Raw genomic sequence first — 23,116 nt, forward strand, 5'->3', positions numbered from 1 at the left:
GTGTAGTCATATGGTAGTTGGTTAGTAGTCACATGTTCTGTGTGCATGTATGTGTGTGCTGCATGCGGGAAGCGCGTAATTGAATTGGTTGAATTGAGTTAGAGAAAACCTATCATAGTTGTGGTCTAAACTGAAGATATTTTCGACGTATTGTAAAAGTGGACGTTTATTGGTTTCTTGTTTGTAATAATAGCAAGTGTGCTCGGTTTAATAAAATGACGTGTGTGCGGAAAGGAACATTTTTCAGTAATGTAGAGTATTGTGCATGTGTTCTTGGTATCTTATTTTTTCGTGTGTGGAATCAGCAGTTATGAGTTCATTATTCATGAGTGTTCTCCTATGGCGAAATGGTGAGTGTTTTCTTTTTTTAATTCATATTATTTTTATTCTTGATTTGTTTTGCATTTGAGTATTAGGCAAAGTATTTGGTTTGCTGCTGCTTGTCCTATTGTCTTGTTGAGATGTATTTTTTTTTCTTTGTCGCACTGATTTATGATTAGAGACGAGTGTTTTTTTTTTTAAATTTTTCCCTTCTTATCTTAAGCTTTATAGTAGTGGTGTGATTATTTATTATTATTTTGGTTGTCTTTATGGTACTTGAGCGGGGGGTTTGGGGGGCGGTAGCCCCCCATTTAGATCTCAAAATTCATAGTCACCGCTTCACCTGAATTGATGTTTAGTAACATTGTGGCCCTTGTACTTATAGTATAATTCTTAACTTCGTATAGTAACATTGTGGCCCTTGTACTTATAGTATAATTCTTAACATCGTATAGTAACATTGTGGCCCTTGTACTTATAGTATAATTCTTAACATCGTACATTACTTTCACTGTGTTAGTAATTGTAATCGATTCATGTGATCCGGTTCCGGGAGCAGTTTAGGAATGATTCCTAAACTGCTCGGGGAACCGGATCACATGAATCGGTTGAAGTCACAGTTGGAGTCAAAGTAAAAATTTGCCCTTGCAAATATAATATATGCAGTGTCACTTGCTTTACAAAATATAGCTGAACGAGCGACAGCGAGTGAAATGTGTTAGAAGCTCCGCAAGGTTCGTTTAAGGATTGGTATCTATGAATGTTCTGAACAATGTGCACTTTCCAAACCGGCAAAATAGCGTTTAAAACAGTTTTAGTTCCTCTGATCAGGAGGGCCATCAACGGACTCTTACACGTATAAACAGTTAGTCACCAAGGTTATGTTAGGTTCAGTAGTGTTATAATTAGACGAAATCCCTAATGCATTACCTATCTACTTACCTAATTTCTTTCACCTTGCCTAACATGCAAATAAAAAGAATAAACCCAAAGAAACTTAAGAAAATTTCTACATAGCCAACTTAGTCTATTATCTCTAAGTTATTGCGAAGTAATACATAGTTCACTCCATTTCCAAAAAGTGTACGTATTTCCTTTCGCTCCAATGCAATGCTCCAACATTTAGTAAAATAATGAAACTAGTTTACTATTGCCCTATGAACTAAATGTTCATTTATAAAATTCAAATCACTATCACAGTAACATGTAGAAAACAAATACAAGAATATTATTTCTCATTTCTGTAGTTTTAATATTCGCACTTCCCATAAACGCAGTGTTTTTCGCTTTTCTTTTATTTCAGATAGAGGAGCGAGAGAGAAAGGCCAGCACTAGTTGCAAATTTTTGCTTCTCAGATTCAGACAGTTACTGTATCGATTACCGTAGGATTTGCGAATTACAAAACAACGCAAAATGTCAAGACAAAATAGCTCTAGCAATTATTATCGAAAATAGTCTCAATTGTTCGTGCTGGACGGTGCTTCAGAGGTGTAGCCACGGGGGGGCCACCGGGGCCAGGCCCCCCCTAAATGATTTCCTGCCCTGGCCCCCCCAAATGACCAGTTTTTAAAACATCATTGTAAGATTACCTCTCTTCAGTCACTTAAAAATAACAAAGTTTACATATAATTAATAATAATAATAATTTTATTGTCCTTGAACCAATTATGGCAATAGACAACGTCAAAATATATATCAAAATTACAATATGTTAACTTTCACATTTAATTTGCGTAAAGTATTCATCTAATGAATAAAACGGTCTTTCTATTAGCCAACTGTATAATTTATGCTTAAACACATTCATGGGACTTGAAGATAATTCACTTGGCAACCCATTATACAATTTTATGCCTAGTACATTATAGTTGTTCTTCGACTTATTGAGTCTCTTATATGGTACATCTATGAGTTTATTGTACCTTGTATTGTATGAATGCAAGTTGTATCTGCACTGTAATTCAGGTAGTCTGTTTTTCACAAACAAAATAGCTGTATATATGTACAAATTTATCACAGTTAATATTCTCAAATTTCTAAATAAAGGTTTACAATGCGCTGTTTGATGTGAATTTGTCATAATTCTAATTACTTTTTTCTGTATTAATAGGATATCATTGATACGTGAAGCATTTCCCCAAAAGAATATACCGTTACGGTTAATTTACGGTAAAATAGTATGGAAAAATACTACTCTACCACAGTGGCGGCTAGTGTTAGCGTTGCAGCGTTGCGCAACGACCAAAGTATTTCAAGAAAAAGAATATTATTATCAATAGTAGTAAGCAACAGAAAAAATACTTTTTAATACTCGCATATATACACTTTAAATAACATATTTTTTACTTCTGTAACTGTCCGTTCCGTTAATCCGTTTTAAAAAGCGAAAAATAATCCGTCACAGAGTCTCTAATTTATATTCTGTTGCAGCGAGCATACAACGACCAGATTCCTTCAGCGCGGCAATTGGAGCAAATGTTAAGTCTCCTTTCCCCTATCTCAGAAGTTAAAGGGACTGGTCGTTGCAGTGCTTCTGCAACACAGCACGGTTTTCAGCGAACGAGAAGGTTTTTCGCGCTAAATAAGATTTCTGAATTTTCTTTCACTAGCAATTAACAAGTGGAATTTGTTTTTATGCATTCATATTTTTAAATTACGGGACCATACTGAAGCAAATCAATAGAATGACAATAAAAAAAAGTGATTGCAGAATAAGAAATAAAATATCTAGTAGAGGAGAAAACAAATGAAAGTAGACTCGCATTTACAAGTTAATTCTTAGCTTATATTGATAATGAAGGCTTCTTCTATAGTAATTTGTGAATCAAATATTAATAAGTCAATATGTAGAATCGCCCCCCCCCCCTGTGGATAGTATTTTAGTATAAACCAATTTCTTTTATAAAATAAGTATATTTATACTCTTGATAATTTCCACATAAAACTGTATGATGGGAAACGCCACATTGAATTTGGGACTAGTTAGCAATGCTCAGGAGCGTATCCACGAGGGGGTCCACCGGGTCCGGACCTCCCAAAAATTTCGAAACTTGACAAACATTTGTAGACTTTCTTAACGAACTATACTTGTTTAACAGAGAAACGATTGATGTAGGCTAAATATTTTATTTTACGTCTCATCATGTACTCTTTCTTTTCTTATAGAAATAATCGTTCTATCATTTTTTTCTAAAAACATAGGTGACAGTAAGTAGGAATTACTTATCGTCTTTCTGGGTGCAGAATAAGACAGGTTCCATATTATGTAGACGTATTAGACCTCCCTCAAATACTTTGGACCCCTCCCAGTTAACATTTCTGGGTGTAGAACTGGCAGTGCTGTTTGTTTTGATGTTCTTTGATTTTTTTTGGCTTCTGTTACATGCTGATCCTTCACCTGGCGGGTTTCGAGGTTTCCTTTTCAGAACTAAGCGTTGTTTCGCCTCATGTGGAAGTAATTTATATTGTGTTCATCGAGCATTGCACAACAACCAAGACGGATGATTTGGAATGTAGTTTTTTTTTTCTTTTACGCACATGTGTGTGTGTGTGTGTTGATGTATGAATATGTGACATTTGGAATTCATATACCAGCACCTCTTTTGTATCAGTTATTTTGGTTTTTAATTATTAGGTTTAATTTTTTGTATGTGCTTTAATTCTGTAAATAACCTACGAATTCTGAATGAATTGTATACCATGACTTCTGTAAGTAACTTACAAAAGACATTGACCAGCTTTTAACTGAGGAAAAATTTGCAATTAAGGTTTAGACAAAACAAGCAAAGGGCAATTCAGGAGAGTGTTCGAAAAAAAAAATCCAGTTTAAATTTACAGGATATCTTATGGCAGTAGTGTTGTTTACACCAGATACATTTCCTCAATTTATTTTAAATTTTCCTGGATAAACTTTGAATAAAGTGTGTTCAATGTACTTTTTTTTTATAACACTAATCTCTGCTACGAACTCTCTTCAGTCAACGCTGAAGAGGAATTCGGATCACTGTCAGGGACTGAGTTTGCTAGAATGAATCGTTCGCAATAATCTAGAAAAAAATATTTAGTGAATCTACAAAGCTTCTGAAATTAACATTAACTGTACCTATGGCGTCAGCAAAGGACGAAAAGTTGTTTTTTTTTTTTTTCACATGAGAAAGAATTGACACTTTCAAGGAATTGAATGTCCCAAGAAACGTTATCGCCATTGATTATGCTTTCCATCGAAAAAGACCTGACAATAAGAATATCAGAGTTCAACCAGCATGTATTAGACAGATTTGCTCCAATCAAAGAGAGGATAATGAACTTATTAATTAATTAAGGTGATTAATCGGATAAAATGTTCTGCATTTTTTATTTTTTAAAAACAGAATTTTATTTAATTTAACATGTCACATAGCATTTGCATCTAAAGTTATGCTGATTAGTCAATGAGTCAACTTTATATCTTCTGTCTCTTATCGTTCGTACTGCAACACCTGAAACCACAGTCCACCGACCGCCACTGCTTTACCATACCAATCGAAAAATAGTACGGAATCTCCTCCTTATACAAACCGGAAACCAGTGTGGTTTAATTTTATTTTATTACAGCAGATTACACAATTTACTGCTGTTTAAATTTGACACTTTGAAGGAAAACGTTTCAACAAGGTACTATAAATACTACCATAAAACAATGGTACTAAACTGATTTGTAAGTACGCCTGCATTACATTTTTTATATGCTGTAACTAGTATTTTTTTAAAAAAAAAATATATATATATTTATATCAGATGAAAAATTTGGTGAAAAACAACGTTTTTCAGTATGGATTTCAATTAATCGGTAATTTTCAATTATTTTTACATGTCACCATCCCCCTTAGGAGTACTAATGGGGACTGGATTTGGATTTAAACGGCATCGGAAGTGGCACTGTTCATATCAGCCACTCCGAAAACTATGATTTGACATTAATATTGGTCATTTTCGATCATTTTTGTATATCTTCCCCTTCTCTTCAAAGTGCATCTTCAAAGTGAAGCTATAAAACCATTCTAGGCCCGAACCTCATCTACGTTGAAAATTTAATCGAAATCAGTCGGGTGGCTCAAGAGTTGTTACAAATGTAGTCATTTCAATATATATATATAGGATGAACGGTAACTACGTGGACAAATTTGGGCGGGCGATAGTACATCTAACAAGAAGCAAAAAAAAGTCGTAGTGAACAGGGGGGAAATTCCGTCCCGTTTAGGAGTGACAGGTTGTCGAAAGCGTGAGAACATGAACTTCAGAGGCCAACAGCTTAAAAACAATACATCATAGAGAGTGCGGTTAAAAACATCACTTAGAAAGTCATACCTACTGTTGAAAAATGCATGTTTGGATTCCCCAAAGGAATGGAGGGATTCCCAGACATGCTGTAAAGGAAAGAAGTGTCACACGTTGTTAATCCCGTGCGCACACGTAGCTGCGTTTTCAAACATGCATTTGTCAATAGAGTAGGTATGACTTTCTAAGTGACGTTTTTAACCGCACTCTCCACGATGTATTGTTTTTAACCTGTTGGCCTCTGAAGTTCATGTTCCCACGCTTTCAACACTCTGTCATTCCTAAACGGGACGGAATTTCCCCCATGTTCACTAGGACTTTTTTGCTTTTTTTAAGATGTACTATCATCCGTCCAAGTTCGTCCACGTAGTTACCGTTCACCCTGTATATATATATATATAGAGAGAGAGAGATAAATAAATAATTACAGTATTTCGGAAAGTTGCGAACTATAGCCTATATAAATTGAAACACACAGAAGTTATTCGAAGACGTACTACACACCAGCATGACTGGTGAAGAACCCTGTGTGCATTACAATACAATAAAACTCCGTTTTGCGGCTATGGCAGCATTGCATTTACGTCACACCCTTTTCTGGAGTTAGTTGTTAGTGATCGTAACCATCGCTTTAAAATTCCTTCGTGTTCCCACTTGTATCGCTATTTCTGAGAATATTATGTAAAACTTCTAATTCGAATCATTACCCACTGTTTTCTTCGAAGAAGTTTCGCATGTGAAACAGAAGAAACTTTTTTTCGTGAAATATTTTCCGCGACGGAACAATGCATGATTTGCAGACTTAAAGATATTAAAAACTTAATTCGTCGGATATTAATGTCGCACTACTTTTTAATTATTATTTTTGGATTTGAATATTTTTGAAGAAATAGAGTTTATTCGCACTCTCGCACTGATATAGGAAAAAAAGAATTGGTAAAGTGGTAAACTGAAGTCCGAAGTCCAAAGAAGATGCTCGAAAGCTTGTTTACAAACGAGATGTCCCTGCTTCTTCACGTGTGCAGCCACTTCGAATCTGTGGTAGACGAGAAACAGAACTCTGCATCGTTAATACTGGCGAACTTCAAATGCACGAAACATCCTGGATCTAGGAAGAAGAGGTCGATGTTATTTTTTTAAATCCTGTTTTAACTGCATCTTCCGCAGTACTTTCTCCTTGCCAATCACCAGTGACCTAAAATGATGGGTGCGATCTCCTTGGGGAAACGACAGTAGTTTTGAAGAATTAGGATTGGTTAATTAAACAACCTTATGGGGATAAAAGATTATTAAGAGTTTACCATTTTCTAATACTTTGATTTGTTGGCGAAAAACGCTACAAATATATTTACAATAATATAAGCATTTTGTAATAAAAAGTTTTACCATTAAAAATAGTTTTTATTGTAATAACCCCTAAAATACGAGTAATCAAAATAATTAAAAAAAACAAAGATCAAAAAGTTTTACGTAACAAAGGGGAGGGGTTAGGCCTTGCGTTACGAAGTGTGACAAGCAGGAGGGAGGGTGTAAAAATTGGTCAAAAATAGCGTTACATAATATATGGACGGCCCCTAGCAAAGGAAATGAGACATAGATGTTATAAAACTTTTTTTTAAGTCAGGAATAATAAATAATTATTTTCGTCAGGAACTCTTAAAGAAAATAAGTGAAATTTCAAAGAAAATCAGCCTTATGTAGATAGGTTCTGTGTACAAGGGCTTAAACTAAAATAGTTATGCACAAAGGTATAACGTTTGGTCCGTGACAGTAATTATTGGTTAAACATAATAAAAACTACCTGGAATATAATTTATAGACAAAATAATAATAATAATAATAATAATAATAATAATAATAATAATAATAATAATATAATCATCATCATCATCATCATCATCATCTAGAAACCACGTGTTTTTTAGTTTCCCGGAAGGAAACCAAAATTTGCCGGTTTTTTCAGGCCTCAAAACACTAGCTGCAACATAATTTCTTTTGGCTTTGTAGCTCGCCCCCCTCAAAAAACGACGGGCCCTTCCTACATAAACCTGCTGGCTACACCCCTGCAGTGCTTGGTGCCGTTTAAATTTTTGTTTGTGCTATCAACTGGAATAAATAATAAAAGAAATAAAGTGGCCATGCTGATTTGATATTTAAGTGAAAATCGCCATCAATCAAAATATTTCCAAACTAATTTCGTTTAATTAGTTGTGCTATGTTTGTGCTGTTGAGAATTCTCATTGTTTTCTTACCAATAAACAAAATGCTAATCAGAAATTTGGGACGATGCTGGCTTGACGTCAAGAGAGGCCAAGTGTCATTACGTAAATATATCACAAAAGTTCCAAAATTGTTTCAAAACGATAGTGGTACGTTTCTACTGGAATGCGCCGTTGAAATTTTCATTTATGCTATCAACCGGGATACATAATAAATAAAATACAGTGGCAATACTGAGTTGATAGTCAAGTAAAAATCGCTACCATTTAAAATAATTCACAACTGATTCCAACCGAATTAAGAAAATACTAAAATAGACATCATAGTACTCTTAGTTGTGCTGTGTTTGTGTTGGATTGTATTATTGAGGTTTCATGTTTTTCGTATATATAAGAATGAATGATAAAAAGTAGGTGTCGGTGCTGGCTCAACGTTAAGTAAAACTCGCCATTACTTAAAGGTACTACTTTACTTTAAGAGAATATTTTAAAGTAAAAATTGGTCAAATAATCATCGTTATGGTTGTACATAGGTATAAAGAATAGCATACCTCATGGATCTCCTCTGGGATCCCTTCTTTTTTCTTTATTTATTAATGATTTGCCTGAGAAAATTAATTAGTCAAATATTTTGTTGTATGCCAATGATTTAAAATTATTTAGAATAGTAAATATTGAGAATGATAACTACTTACTACAGGAAGATCCAGATACTGTTATTACATGGTGTAAAAATAATTTATTGAAAATAAATTGTGAGAAAGCTAAATATATATTTTATAATATACTAACAAAACCCAATACTACGTGAGCAATTATGTAGTTAATGGAGTAACATTGCATAAAGCCGAACAGATTATAAATTTGGGTATAATGTTTGACAGGAATATGAAATTTATCGATCATATTAACGATATGATCCAAGGACGACAAGAATAATAGGGTTTATTTTCAAACAATGGCCTTAGTTGAAAAATGCCAGTTCATATGTACAGGGCCGGCGAGAGCGGTCGCGGGCCCCGAGGCTGAGCAATCCCGGGCCCCTTAAATGACTTTTTACGTACTTACCACTTTGGACGGAGGTAAACTAAAATGAACATTAAGACTTATTTTGAACTCTTTATTAGACCATTAATGCGTTTAATTTACATGTTAAACAGTATTGCTATATCTCCAAATAAGTGAATAATAAGAACTCTGAACCTAGCCTATGTTCACTGTTCGTTAAAAAAAAAAAAAAAAAAAAAAACTAATTAATTCACTATTTATGATTTTGGTTAGACCCTATACTTGTTGGTTCTAAGATTTTTGAAGGCTTCAAAACTAAAATGAATAAAAAAAATTATATATTTAAATATAATGGTATCAAAATATAGAAAAAAAGTAACTTATCTATTTGTAATAGCAAAAGTTCTCCCCTAATGCTCAATCAAATGCTCAAACACACTAATTTGTGAAGGAAATACAAAAAGAACATATTAAATAGTTAATAAAAGCTGAGAAAGTAAATATTCTCAACCATCCAACCTACCCTCTACTATGAAATCTTTGCACAAATAGTTGCTATAAATAATTATATAGAAGTAAGCTATGCAGTTAGTCTTCTTTAACTAGAGACATGAGGCATTAGGCCTAATTTAGTTACTTCAATGAAATATTGCTCAAGTTAATTATAGTGTGATTAATAATATGATATTAATAGTAATTGTCTGTAGGAGAAATTTCTTATATGTATTACTACTAGACAACTGTTACAGTTACAATTTATCCTTTTCTACGTATAGTTACAACAAAATTCCCTTTTTGGCCTTTTTCAGGGCGAATTCATCAATGAGAGCATCCAGTTTGGTACACTTGATAAGTTCTGTCTCCACTGCCAACAAGCCTTAGCTTGATAATCTGTCTTGACACATTGTAGGGAGTAAAACATTTTTTACTCTATTTAACGGAGAGAAAGAGCGCTCTGCACTAGCAACGGTAGCAGGGATTGTGACGAATTTACGAAGGGCCACTGTCAGATTTGGAAATAAAGTTTCTAGATTCAAAGTTTTGATGTTATTTAGGAGATCCCATGGTGAAAGCGTTTTCTCACCAAAATTGGCCGAATATATCAATATCAATTTCAGGCTATGCAGTTCATCAGAAAGATCATCTCCTAAATCTTTTGGGTATCGCTAGACTAGTGCAGCTGCTTGTTCTTTGATCTGGTCACCTGTCATTTCTTTGCAAGACCACAGTACACAAAAATTGTTACACAAAGAGCGCACTGATTGGAAGCGAACTGAGTAAAAATATACAACATTTAGTAATTCTTTATCCTCGGCCGCCGGGCCCCCTTTGGGGTCTCGGGCCCCAGGGCTCTGGCCCCTCCTGCCCTCCCCTCTCGCCGGCCCTGCATATGTATATTTATCCAAGATGCTTGCAAGACCAAGATTAAAGTTTGGTGTAGTTATTTGGAATAGTATAGGTATTAACATTCGCAAACAAAATGCAGTGAGTACAAAAGTGTTTTATTAGGCTACTATGCCATAAAATGAATAGAGATTACTACTCAAGTAGTTATGAATATTGGAATCAATTTTGGGGATTACAGGCATTGAGTGACAGAAGAAAATTTATTTAAAGAGATTTTATTAAGAAAATACTTGACAATAGATATTATAGTTAATATTGCTTGCATAATATGGTTATAAGGGTCAATGTATAATTCGAGAAATGGATCAACATTAGTTCCTTTGGGCCTTATGCAGAGTCATTCTGAAAAATGATTAGTGCCATACTAAAGAGTTCGACTAACATATGTTTCCTGCAGTACGGTAGTCAGTCCTTTAGTATGGCGTTGATCATACGTCTAAACGACTCTGCATAAACCATTTTGAATCCAAAATCTGTAATTTTAAGAAGATTGACCAATTCTTTTAATTTAGCTTAATTTATTTTTATCAGTATAGAAGCATGAATTTTAGAGTTTTTCAAGTATTATTTTTAAAATTTTTGACTATGTATCTATTTTGAGACTAAAAGAATTTGGTATTAATTTGACAAGAAATTATTAATCCGATACTATTTTATTTTATCACTGTGTTTTATTGTTTCAGTAGGTAGGTTACACTGTATGCAATATGTGTTTATTTTGTCTGATAAAGTGCTGTATTTTTGGCGTTAGGTTGTTCATAGCAGAGAAATAAATATTATTATTATTATTATTATTATTATTATTATTATTATTATTATTATTATTATTATTATTATTATTATTATTATTATTATTATTATTATTATTATTATTATTATTATTATTATTATAGAAATTCACTTTCCGATTTAGTAGTAAGTATTTTTTCGCTCCACAAATATTTCTGTCCTCAGTTTCATATCTTTACTCTGTTCCAACCCCCACAACCCCACTGAAGGCATGTCGCATTCCGTAACCATAAATCCACAGATCTGGCTTGATAAGTTCTGAGGTCTTTTCTTAGTTTTAGGTAGATCCTACAATCTAAAATCTCCATTGGGCATGGAAAGGTCTAGTGTCTCTATATGTTTCCTTTTAAAAAATGAAATATTTGCAAAATATACTAAGCAACCACGGAAGGCTGTTGCTACCTCTTCGCTGAGTCGAGTTTTTCCCTATCTAATAACATTGGAACTTTTTTCGTGTTTTTCTCAGCAAGCAATGAACAAATCCTTATAAAAATTTGCATAGAGTCAGGTCGATAATAAAGAATTCGTTATATGAGCTTATAATTTTACTAAAAGCCTCCAATTAAGTTATTCATTCCCCCCTTTTTTTCATGTGAAGATTTGCAACAGTGCGATCTCTGCTTCTCCCTGTTTGTATTAGCAGCGTGAGGGAAATTCGGGCTAGCCATTTAAAACAGGTTTTTAAACTCTGTCCATATCACATCTGTGGAATGAAATTTTCTAGCCCTCTCGTCCTTTTCGAAGACAGATTTATGGCACTGAGAAGGAGGGGGCGCTCTTTATTTTCTTTGCTAAACCTATTGCTTTTAGTATATTCGTCTAGTCTCATTCGGAGTTCTTGTGGTTACTTTCAAACAGCAAGATGCCTCTTGCGTCTCATGTATTTCAGTCTTATACCTGGTGATTGGTTATACAAATATAAATTAGCAGACGATTGTGATAGCAGATAAATTTCCTGTGTGGGGGCCGCGGTGGCTCAGTGGTAGAGCGTTCATCTCAGTTGCATGGGGTCCTTGGTTTGATCCCAGCTCGCGCTAAGTGAACTTTGTGGTGGACAAACATCGTGTGCATGGGTTTTCTCAGGGTTCTCCTGTTTTCTCCCACTTTCTTCATTCCACCATTTCATTCATTACTTATCATCACTATCTCCTTTAGCCTAACCGGCATAACTGTGGGACGTAAAACTTACAGATTTCATTTTATTTTCAAATTTCCTGTGTGAAATAATAATAATAATAATAATAATAATAATAATAATTATTATTATTATTATTATTATTATTATTATTATTATTATTATTATTATTATTATTATTATTATTATTATTATTATTATTATTATTATTATTATTATTATAGGAAATTCTTGGCACAAGAGATTGTGACGAGCAAGGAATATCAGTGCGGCTTGGCACTAGTAATTTAGTTAAAATTTGTGGTCACCACATCGGTTCCTCCTTGCCGGTGTTTCCTTGACCAGAGACTGGCCGCGCTGCCGACACCAGTGGGGTTTTCACATTGAAAACACCAGCGCTCTTTGACTTTTGTAACCTCACTGAAACAGGTAAACCAGTGGAGATAGCATTTTGGAATAATTATATATATGTATATGCAGACCCGTATTCAGGAGGATCTAGGGGTTTGCCTCCCTAAATTTTCGCTGGCCTCCCTAAACGTTTCACGGTAGGCTTGCAAATGAACTATAATATGGTGATAAACTATGATATGGTTGGATCGGGCTCCCCTAACTTCAGCCGCCCCCCTACATTTTTGGGCTGGCTACCGGCCTCTGTATATGTATTTGAAACTGTGAATAGTAGTATAGAATGTTTATGCTAAATAATAATAATTTCATTTTTACCACATACGAAGGAAATTTAGAAATAAACTTTTTTGTTACACAAATGTGTTCTTAGCGTGAATGCTGTCGAATTCTATTCCTAATGATGACAGATTTTTCGGTGTTGTTTCAGTATCGTAAGGCAACTGGGAAACTGAAGAACTGACCACACATTACCCTTCTAACAGAGCAATTTGTAGGAAAAGTTAAGTGTAATATCAGGGATTCTTTTACTAAACAGAAAAACATCTATACATAATGAAATATGTAGTGTTAATGTAGATACAAACGTCATTTTCTTGGTAACGTCTTTTCTTGGTTATTACTTTACGAAATATGAATAGGGACTTATTTCTTGGTAACAGGGAATAGGGACTTATTAGTGTTACCTGCTAATAGTAACCTTGTAACTTACGCATTCTAAATAAGAAATATTTATTTTCCAGATGGTGAACGCGAAATTTCATCTATAGCTACAACATATATATATATATATAGTACAACACATATTAACAGAATAATTTTAATTTTATGCATTATTTTTTCATGCTTCATTTTAAAATATAGGGCTTTTTTTTTGTTGAGGTACACCAATTTGTCATTGTCATACATATTAAACTAAAGCATTACCGTATGAGTATAAAAATATGTGATGGAATACTTCGTTAAATCAAGCCACAACATTATGTAAATGAAGTTATTAAAAAATAATAAACAAGCAGTATAATCAAAATGCTAAATATCACCGAAGCACTATTCACAATTTAAATATCTATGAGCATACTCCAAAATCCCTAGGTAAGTTTCTACATTGAAAAAAAAAGTAAACAAAATTCACAAGGCCACGCTAAACATAAATACAGGAAAAGTTAAATAAAAAAAAATGTTATCAGTAAAATTTCTACTCTTCCCCTCCAAAATTATGTCGCAAATCAAGTAAGTAACTTGCTTAAATTATACTGGTCTATGACTTTTTAATTTTGTTGATAAGTGGTCAAAGTTACACTCGAAGTATTGACTTCAATCAATACAAATAAATCAAACAAACACTAATATTTCACATTTATTTATACAATGAGTATGTCATAGTTTTTTTTAAAAAAAAAACAATTTCCATTTCATGTATAAATTTTAAAGAAATAATTCGGTTTCAAATGTTACTTTCACGCAAAAAAAATAAATAAAAAAAAGAAAGAAAAAAAAAGAAAATATACTATGGTAAATTAAAGTGAGATTACAGTGTTACGTTAGTTCAAATAAGATGTTAACGAAATTTTGCGGACAACTCTCGAAACTTATCTCAGAAGCAACTTTAAAAATTGACAAAAGTTATAGATATACTTCATGAGTGAGTAAAGAAAGAATACAAATGTAGATTAAAAAGAGATCTTTTTTTAAAAAATTTGCAGTTAACAGGAATATAGTTAACAAATCTAAAAGATTCTATAAAATAGATTTAAACAAATCTTCAATCAGATCAATTGATTCCCTAAATTTTCTTTGTATCACCTTATATATAAATATAAAAAAACATATAAAAACAAGAATTTTAGGAATAATCCAAAAAATGGATCAAAAGATAGCGATCTTGGCTAAGAATTTTAAAAATGATCCAAAAATGCATAAAAAGATTTCGATCTTGCCAAATAATTAGTTTTTGGATCAGGGGCCACAAAAGTTAGCAACGGTTCCTAAATCGAGTTTTCGTATTTTCTACGGAATTAGCACATCATACTGAGTAAATTGTTAGTTTGGGTTTGGCTACACTATCTGTAGTTCTCCAGATATAAGGCTACAAGAAAATGTTTGATTGTATGAAATATATTGAATTTTTTGGATCAGGGTTCACAAAATTTTTGAATGGGCCCTAAATCGAGTTTTCGTATTTTTTACGGAATAAGCACATCATGCGGGCTAAGTTGTTACTTTTTGGTTTGGCTATACTATATGTAGTTCTCAAAATATGGGACGTACAAGAAAATGTTTGAATGGGTGAAATGGATTTTTTTGGATCAGGGCCCACATATTTTTTGAATGGCAGCTGATTTTTTTTTTTTTTTTTTTTTTTTTTACGGAATAAGCACATCATGCTGAGTAAATTGTTAGTTTTGGTTTGGCCACACACTTTGTAATTGTCAAAATATGGGGCGTACAAGAAAATTTTTGATTGAATGTAATATATTGAATTTTGTGGATCAGGGCCCACAAAATTTTTAAACGGTCCTTAAATCGAGTTTTTGTATTTTTTACGCAATAAGCACATCATACTAAGTTAAGTCATAGTTTGGGTACGCTATATGTAGTTCTCGAGATATAAGGCCTACAAGAAAATTTTTGTGTGAAATATATTGCATCTTTTGATCCAATAGGGTCTAAATGTATACAATATATTGGTGTTGTTGTCCATTATTATGTTTGATCTAAATCTATAGTTGACTGGTAATAGGTGCTGTTTTGAGCACTATTCGTTGTTACAAACGATACACTTTATTTTAAATTGAAATATAATAAATAAAATACAAATAATACGTCACTATAAAAGTAGCTTTTCTTTTAGCAGTATAGAAGTTTATTATAAATACCTCATATATAGATAAAATGGGCACTGGAGTCAAGAAAGGTATGTCTCTTCATGTTTTGAAAAATGTAATAATAATAATAATAATAATAATAATAATAATAATAATAATAATAATAATAATAATAATAATAATAATAATAATAATAATAATAATAATAATAGTCATAAAGTGACATTCGCTTTCGTATACATTAAAAGTATCTTTATTCAATAGAGACAGTTCGCTTCTAATTACTTATAATGTCTATACTTGACGGGGGGGAAAGCTAATGTAAAGAAGAATGGATCTGTTCTCGCTGTGTTTATTTTTTTCTGCTTTCAGCAAAGAAAACGTACTTCAACGCCTTCTCACTGAAATGCCATAAATATGTCATTGTTGAAAAGGGTCCCCTCACAGCTGTGGACAATGTTGAAACTTCAAAGTAACCCTCAGTTACTCGCCGCAACCTGCTAGAAGAGAGAACGCAGTGTCGTCAATGCGTTGTTGCAAATCTTCACATGAAAAAAAGGGGGGAATGAATAACTTAATTGGAGGCTTTTAGTAAAATTATAAGCTCATATAACGAATTCTTTATTATCGACCTGACTCCATGCAAATTTTTGTAAGGATTTGTTCATTGGTTGCTGAGAAAAACACGAAAAAAGTTCCAATGTTATTAGATAGGGAAAAACTCGACTCAGCGAAGAGGTAGCAACAGCCTTAAATGCACGAGAAAAATAAATGTACAGAATATTATTTATCTTGAATCATTATCTTGCTGCTCTTCCACATGTATTCTAATATATTATACCACAAACATAATTTGTTTCTCTCCTTGATTAAACTTGTATTAGTTTCCTTGCCTAGCTATTCAGATATTTTCGTTTCCATTATACTTTATTTCCTTTCTGTCAACTGCTTTTCTCTATTTTTCACCTCAATATCTTACACTTTGTCATTTTCAATTCCATGATATAAGATTTATTTTAGTTTAATGTCCTACGATTATGATCCGAGACTAAAGGAAATGGAAATGAAATGAAATCTTTAAGTTTTACGTCCCAGGGTTATGTCTGTTAGGCTAAAGGGGACGGTGATGATGAGAAATGAATGAAATAGTGGAATGAAGAAAGTGGAAGGAGACGGAAGAATCCCGAGAAAACCCACGAGCACGGCGTTTGTCCACCACAAAGTCCACACGGCGCGAGCTGGGATCCAACCAGGGACCCCAAGCACCGGAGGTGAACGCTCTACCATTGAGCCATCTCGCCCCCTCTAACGGAAATGGGTTACAAGATATTGTTATTTATTCTTATAACACAATAAAATGTTCTTGTAGCATGATTAACTGCTGTTTGCAATATGTGATTAGGAAATTTATAAAATCGTTAAATGGATTGAAACAGTTTCTTATTAATTCAATGTTTTTTTCACGGTACGTCCACAAAAGAGTGAATATATTCCGACAACACACACGAAAATATATTGTAATAGATGTACTTAAAATAGTTAAGTTTATCTAATACGTAGGGTATTCAGAGGTGTACCCACTTGATCATCAGTCAACGATAATATAATTTGATATTATACTAAAATTAAAACTTAATGGAGTTTTCAAGAACTAATGACAAGTAATCATATTAAAATATAATTAATAACTTAAATAACCAAATATGAAAAAAGTTTGTGATATGTAGTCTGCAGGAACGTACATAAGGGGTGGATCCTGAGGATTTGAGACCTTCCCCTCAAAATCCAGTCTTTTCTGTAAATTTAGTCTAATTGTAGGTGTAATTTTACAAATTTTAATATATTTTATTCTCATATTGAAATTGATACCCTATGCCGTAAACGTCACCAACACCTAATGGCCCACTTGCCGGTAAATGTCGATTGTCGATATAACGACGCGTCGAAGAATTGCTGCCAGTGTGACACTGGCGGCAGGGTTTCGTCGAGTCGAAACAGATATCTAGAGTTGGAGTGTTGAAGTTACCAGCGCGTAGCAGCGAGGACTTCATTTTGGTCCGCGCTCCTTGGATTCGTCGCGGAGAATCACGGAGGGGCCAACGCGAACTATTACCAGTCATGTGCATGCGGTTGATATTATATATTATTTTTAAAACACATTTTTCTGACCAGAACAAAATGAATTATTTAATAATTATACGATTTTTGTTACAGTTTCAAGGACCTAACGTCCTCTTCAACAGACATTGAGAAAAGACAGAAAGATATAAGATTTGCTGTCATCTGTCTTTTCTCAATGTCTGATGAAGAGGACGTTAGGTCCTTGAAACTGTAACAAAAATCGTATAATTATTAAATAATTCATTTTGTTCTGGTCAGAAAAATGTGTTTTAAAATGTTATTGTGATTATCCAGAACCATGGAGTATATTTAATATTATTTTTTGTGACGAACTTTTCCTAAAGTGAGCTCCACGGGTCAAGAGTATCCCCTGCCTAAATGGTCATGATATGAAATAGCACAGGCATTTGCACATTATTTTCATTCTGTGTACAGCAATGCACCCGCCACATAGAACGTTGATTCTTTGCTTGCTAATCGAATCGAATGTAATATATTAGAAAACTGTCAATTAGATGAAATAAAAATCGAAGAAATAGAAAATGCTATACGTGCGTTGGAACCAAAAGCATCTTGTGGCCCTGATAACATTCCTGTTAATGTTGTGAAAGGTTGTAGTGATATATTTAAATACGCACTTCGCATTATATCTATATTTCTATTAGAAGAAACACTTTCCGTAGAACTACCAATCACTGACCGTTTGGCCACTACAGGGCTACTTTTTTGAAAGCAGCCGAAGATAGTGATATTCTGGGTTTCGATGAAAATGACTGAAACCGTGATATGTTGTAGATATTATGATCCTGAGAAAGAGTCTCAATAGGCACAGCCACCAATCACTGACCGCTTGGCCACTACAAGGCCACATTTTTGAAAACAGAGAAGGTAACGGTATTCTGGATTTCGGTAAAAATAAATGAAATCGTGATGTGTTGTAGATACTGTGATCCTGAGAAAAAGTCTCAATTTGTACAACCATCCATCACTGACCGTTTGGCCACTGCAGAGTTTTTTTTTTTTTTTTTTTTTTTTTTAAGCAGAAGGTAACGGTGTTCTGAATTTCGGTGGAATTGCTTGAAACTGCGGTATGTTGTAGATATTGTGATCCTGAGAAACGTCTTAATGGGCAAAACCACCAATTACTGACCGTTTGGCCAGTACGAGGCCACTTTTTTGAAAGCACCGAGCCGAAGATAGTGATATGCTGGATTTCGGTCAAAATGACAGAAACTGTATTATGTTGTAGATCTCATCGTGAGAAAAAGTCTTAAAGGACACAACTATCAAGTGTTGACCGTATGACCACTACAGGTCCAGATTTCTGAAAACAGCTGGGTATAACGATATTTTTGATTACGGTGTAAATGAATGAAACTGTGATACGTTGTAGATGTCATGATCCTGAGAAAAATTGTCTAGTGCTTTCTAGGGTTTTCCTTTGTCCCTCAAGATGAACATCGGAATGTTGTCTATGCTTAAATGATGTTACACGCTACTCTCCCAATCCCTTTTCCTGGTTGTTGGATAGGGCTTTTTGTGTCTTCATACAATTCACCAAAATTCCAGAATATCCTTACCTTCTGATGTTTTAAGAAATGTGGTCCCGTGGTTTTCAAATGGTCAGTAATTGGTGGTTATGTCTATTGAGACGTTTTCTCAGAACACACAATATCTACAATATATCACGGTTTCAACCAATTCCACCGAAATCCAGACCTACCTTCTGCTGTTGTCAAAAAAAGTGGTTCTTAAGTAGTCAAATGGTCAGTGATGGGTGGTTGTGCCCATTGAAACTTTTTCTCAGGATCCAATATTAACAACATAATATGGCTTCAAGCAATTCCACCGAAATTCAAAATACAGTTATCTTCTACTGTTTTCAAAAAAGTGGCCTCGATAGTGGCCAAACGGTCAGCAACATATCCACTAGCGGATCCAGAAGAATCATTTGGAGGGGGCGGTTTGCTTCCTGGAAGATGAGCATAGCCTCAAAGTAACCAGAATTTCAATTTGGAAAAATGGGACACTGATGAATCCGGGGCTGGAGGGGGGTGTAAACTTGATTACCAGATTATATTTTATGACCCGAATATATTTGATGACCCGAATTTGTAAGTTTTTTAAATGAAATTATATTATTTCTCTAGATTTAAATTAAATACGCACTTCCGTTTCGGAGGCGTGGCGATATCATAATTCACTTCACACTTAGTCACCGCGATTTATCAGATGCGCTGTATTGGACAGTACTTACACAAAAGAAAGTGCTATATTGACGATGGCATTTATCGTGTCATCTGTTATCTGCCACGAAGCCTGTCCCATTTCTCCTTTGTGTATATAAATATAGCTTCCCTTTGTTTCACTAAAGTGATCGCAAGAAAACATGAAGCTTGACATAAAGCTATCAATTTCATTATCCAATAGAATGAGAGGGTATGTTCCGGTCGTCGATCCGTATCCATGACTTTTTTTTCAGTGCCTCTCTGAGAGGGACATCATCTTTGATCTCTGGCGCTGTGCGAAGAACATCTCCTGAGGGCAAGGTGTTGAATTTCCGTTACGTTTCGTTTTTCACCATGATTTCAGTTTGTCAACATTGTTGACATTTTATTAAGTGCATGTTAAGATTGCGGCTATATAAATCGTACCAAAATCTTCTGATGTATCAAAGGTGAAGAAAACATTTCTATGATTGGTATAGAACCCAGGATTCACGAGGAGTTGGGGAGTCACTGACTGATAAACTTTGACACCCATGGAATTGTTCATTTCTCAAGAAAAGCTCCCAACTGTACTCAATTGATGTATTTAAAGATGAATGTGTAAGGAATTCAATTTCTGGTACCTCCAGGAATTTTCCACTTAAACAAGAGAGAGCAAGAAGACAAATATAGGACATTATTTATTACAAAAGTATAGACCTCTGTACATAGGGTATTTTGATTTGTTGTTTGAGTTTAACGTTCCACGGTAATGACATGACGGCTAAAGAAGACATGCACTTACTGATTATAGTGGAATTCAAACCACCTTTTTCGTTAAAATGCACCCTTACCGAGAATCGAACCCGGGACCATGAGCACCGTATAGGGTATTTTGTCCGAATACTCCGCTTTTGCAGTGGTATAATTGAGTATGTAAAGAAAAAACGCATTAGATCAGATTAGGAACAGAGGGTTGGAAATTGGCTCTATTAGGTAATTTCTTAAAACTAGCATTTAGAAACGTGTATAATTATAGTTATGCTTACAACAACAATAAAAGTATATTATAGTAGCCTTCGCTTCGGTGAGATTTCGCTCCCAGACCCCCAATTTGTTCGGAATACGGCTTCGCACAATATAGCAAATGCTTCTACGTGGCACTGTGGCACAATATTTCGCGTTCTCCCTTCTGTGTCTTTCATATAGAATTGGATTGAGCTAAAACGCTGTCACGAAATTCAAACACCTCACAAACATTTTAGTAAACCCTCACCTCTGTTCTAGCCCTTCTATGTTAAGTGGCAAAAAATGCTCAAATCCATATTTCATTATTTTAAATGAATAATCAAACTAGCAACTTTCATATATCTAGCCGTAAGTAATCCCAAGGTATAGGCATCTTATAATAATAATAATAATAATAATAATAATAATAATAATAATAATAATAATAATAATAATAATAATAATAAGAAGAAGAAGAAGAAGAAGAAGAATACAAAAACGCTGAAATATGTATTGAATTGTTTTAAGTGAGAAGTCCATATACCAAATTCCATGTTTCTAACCTACAAAGATTCTTAGATATCTTATTATAATAATTGCAATCCCCGTTCCCTTTTCTTTCCACCTCTTTTCTCCATTTTACTAAAGTGTCAAAAAATGTTAAAACGCATGTCAAATTACTTTAAATGAGAAATCCAAATCCAAATTTCAAGTCTCTAAACTTAAGGGATTTGGAGAGATGACCATCTTATTAAAATAATTTCCTCCCCTTTCCTCCTTCCTTTCTTTGAATTTCCCAAAAATCCTTCCTTAGTGGTATCCTAGATCACAAATCCTATCTACTATCCGAATTTCAAGTTTCTAGTTTAAGTGGTTTGGCCTGTGCGAAGATCAGGAGCAGAACAGCTTGTAGCTTGTATTATTTCCCAAGAAAATATGAAATGCCATTAAAAGTCACAATGAATGTTTCCGTGTTGAACCTCAAAAGCCACAGTTCTTTGTTGATGTATTATCTAGCGAGAGTACCTTTGATCTTTGATGCATGAGGTTCTGTGGTTTGATACCCGGTGAGTGAACATCGAACGCACTACAGTGGTTTAGAATAAAAATAACGGATTTAGTGTTTCCGAATAATCAATTTCTAAGGTGAGAAAAAGGAAACATTTTTATAATTGTGACATTTAACGATAGAAGGTTTTGAGGAAATCCCCAATACGTGTAGCACACCAAAAGGAGGCAACGCAGCAAACGGAAGCAGAAACAGATGGGCTGATTATTTTGTAAGCGACATAGGTAGAGTTCCATGGCAAGATAACTTTGTTTAAGTTGTTCTTTATGTAAGAAAACATTCAGTTGTTATCTCTAGAATAGCAACGACGTGCACAATATTATCAATTGCACGAGAAACAAAACTATTTCTGTTACATCTCGAGCATGCTTTTTTATTTTTTAACCACATGAGTACCACAAAGCTTCTCGCACCACAAAGCCCACTTGACGCAACCAGAGGTGAATACACTATCACTGAGCCACCGGATCCCACTACTATAGAAATCCCCCATCTGCCCTTCAAGAGAAAATTTTCAAAGACGCTGAAACCTGTGCTCCATTATTTTTAATATGATTTTACATGCCGAATTTTACATCTCTAACTGAAGCGAATCCTCACATTCGGTAATTTGTGAATAAATAAAGGGAAATTTTACTATTATTGAAACGCTCCCTCTTGAGCGGGATATTCGGGAAGTCTCAAATAAATGTCTCATTTTTAATTTAAAGCCACCAACTATGTCAAAAAATCGAAATTAGTCACGCAATTGTTAAACTACGCCAGTGGCCGCTAATAACGTCTGAAAATGTCTATGAATATGTCTCCGAATGTTTAACTTTCTGTGTTCTTACAAACGATAACTAGTTAACATAATTAACTTGCCTTAATGTAACAGCCAGAGCTCCTCCGTGGCTAAGCGGTTAGCGTACCCGCCTTTGGCGTGAGAGGCGCGGGTTCGATTCTCGTCGGGAGCTCATGTGGTTCGGATTCCACGTTAATCAGTAGGTCCACGTCTCATATTGCCTCGCTGCTGAACTGGACGTTAAACTCAAAATCAACTCATTAATGTAACAGCCAACATTTCAATTGGTGGTATCTCAAGTCTCATAAAAGTATCTTCTGCTTTAATTTTGTCACTTATTTTCGATAAGAGTTCATCAAATGAAGTGATGCTCATACGAAAATAATTAAAGAACTTTTCTTCGTCATTGCGCAAATCAATAAACATGGAAGAAAATTCACCTTTAAGCAGTCGTGAGCTTACGTACGGATGAACCCAGTATCGTCTCTGTTTCTC

General features: G+C 34.3%; 1 protein-coding gene across 3 annotated transcripts in view; it reads right to left on the reverse strand.

Annotated features, from left to right (window-relative positions):
• LOC145664365 (uncharacterized) overlaps window positions 1–1,644 on the reverse strand; it is a 68,548-nt gene extending 66,904 nt beyond the window's left edge. Inside the window, exon 1 of one of the 3 annotated variants that reach the window (XM_081731005.1) lies at window positions 1,380–1,643. In XM_081731005.1, the coding sequence (XP_081587131.1) occupies window positions 1,380–1,443 (64 nt within the window). In that variant the 5' untranslated portion in view covers window positions 1,444–1,643. Of the gene's footprint in view, window positions 1–1,263 lie in introns of all 3 variants that reach the window. The other 2 variants (XM_081731007.1, XM_081731008.1) reach the window with 2 other exon arrangements.
• Between the last annotated feature and the right edge of the window lie 21,472 nt (window positions 1,645–23,116).

The sequence above is a fragment of the Thermobia domestica genome, chromosome 11, assembly GCF_964235325.1.
Source record: "Thermobia domestica chromosome 11, izTheDome1.hap1.1, whole genome shotgun sequence".
Taxonomy (NCBI): Eukaryota; Metazoa; Arthropoda; class Insecta; order Zygentoma; family Lepismatidae; genus Thermobia; species Thermobia domestica.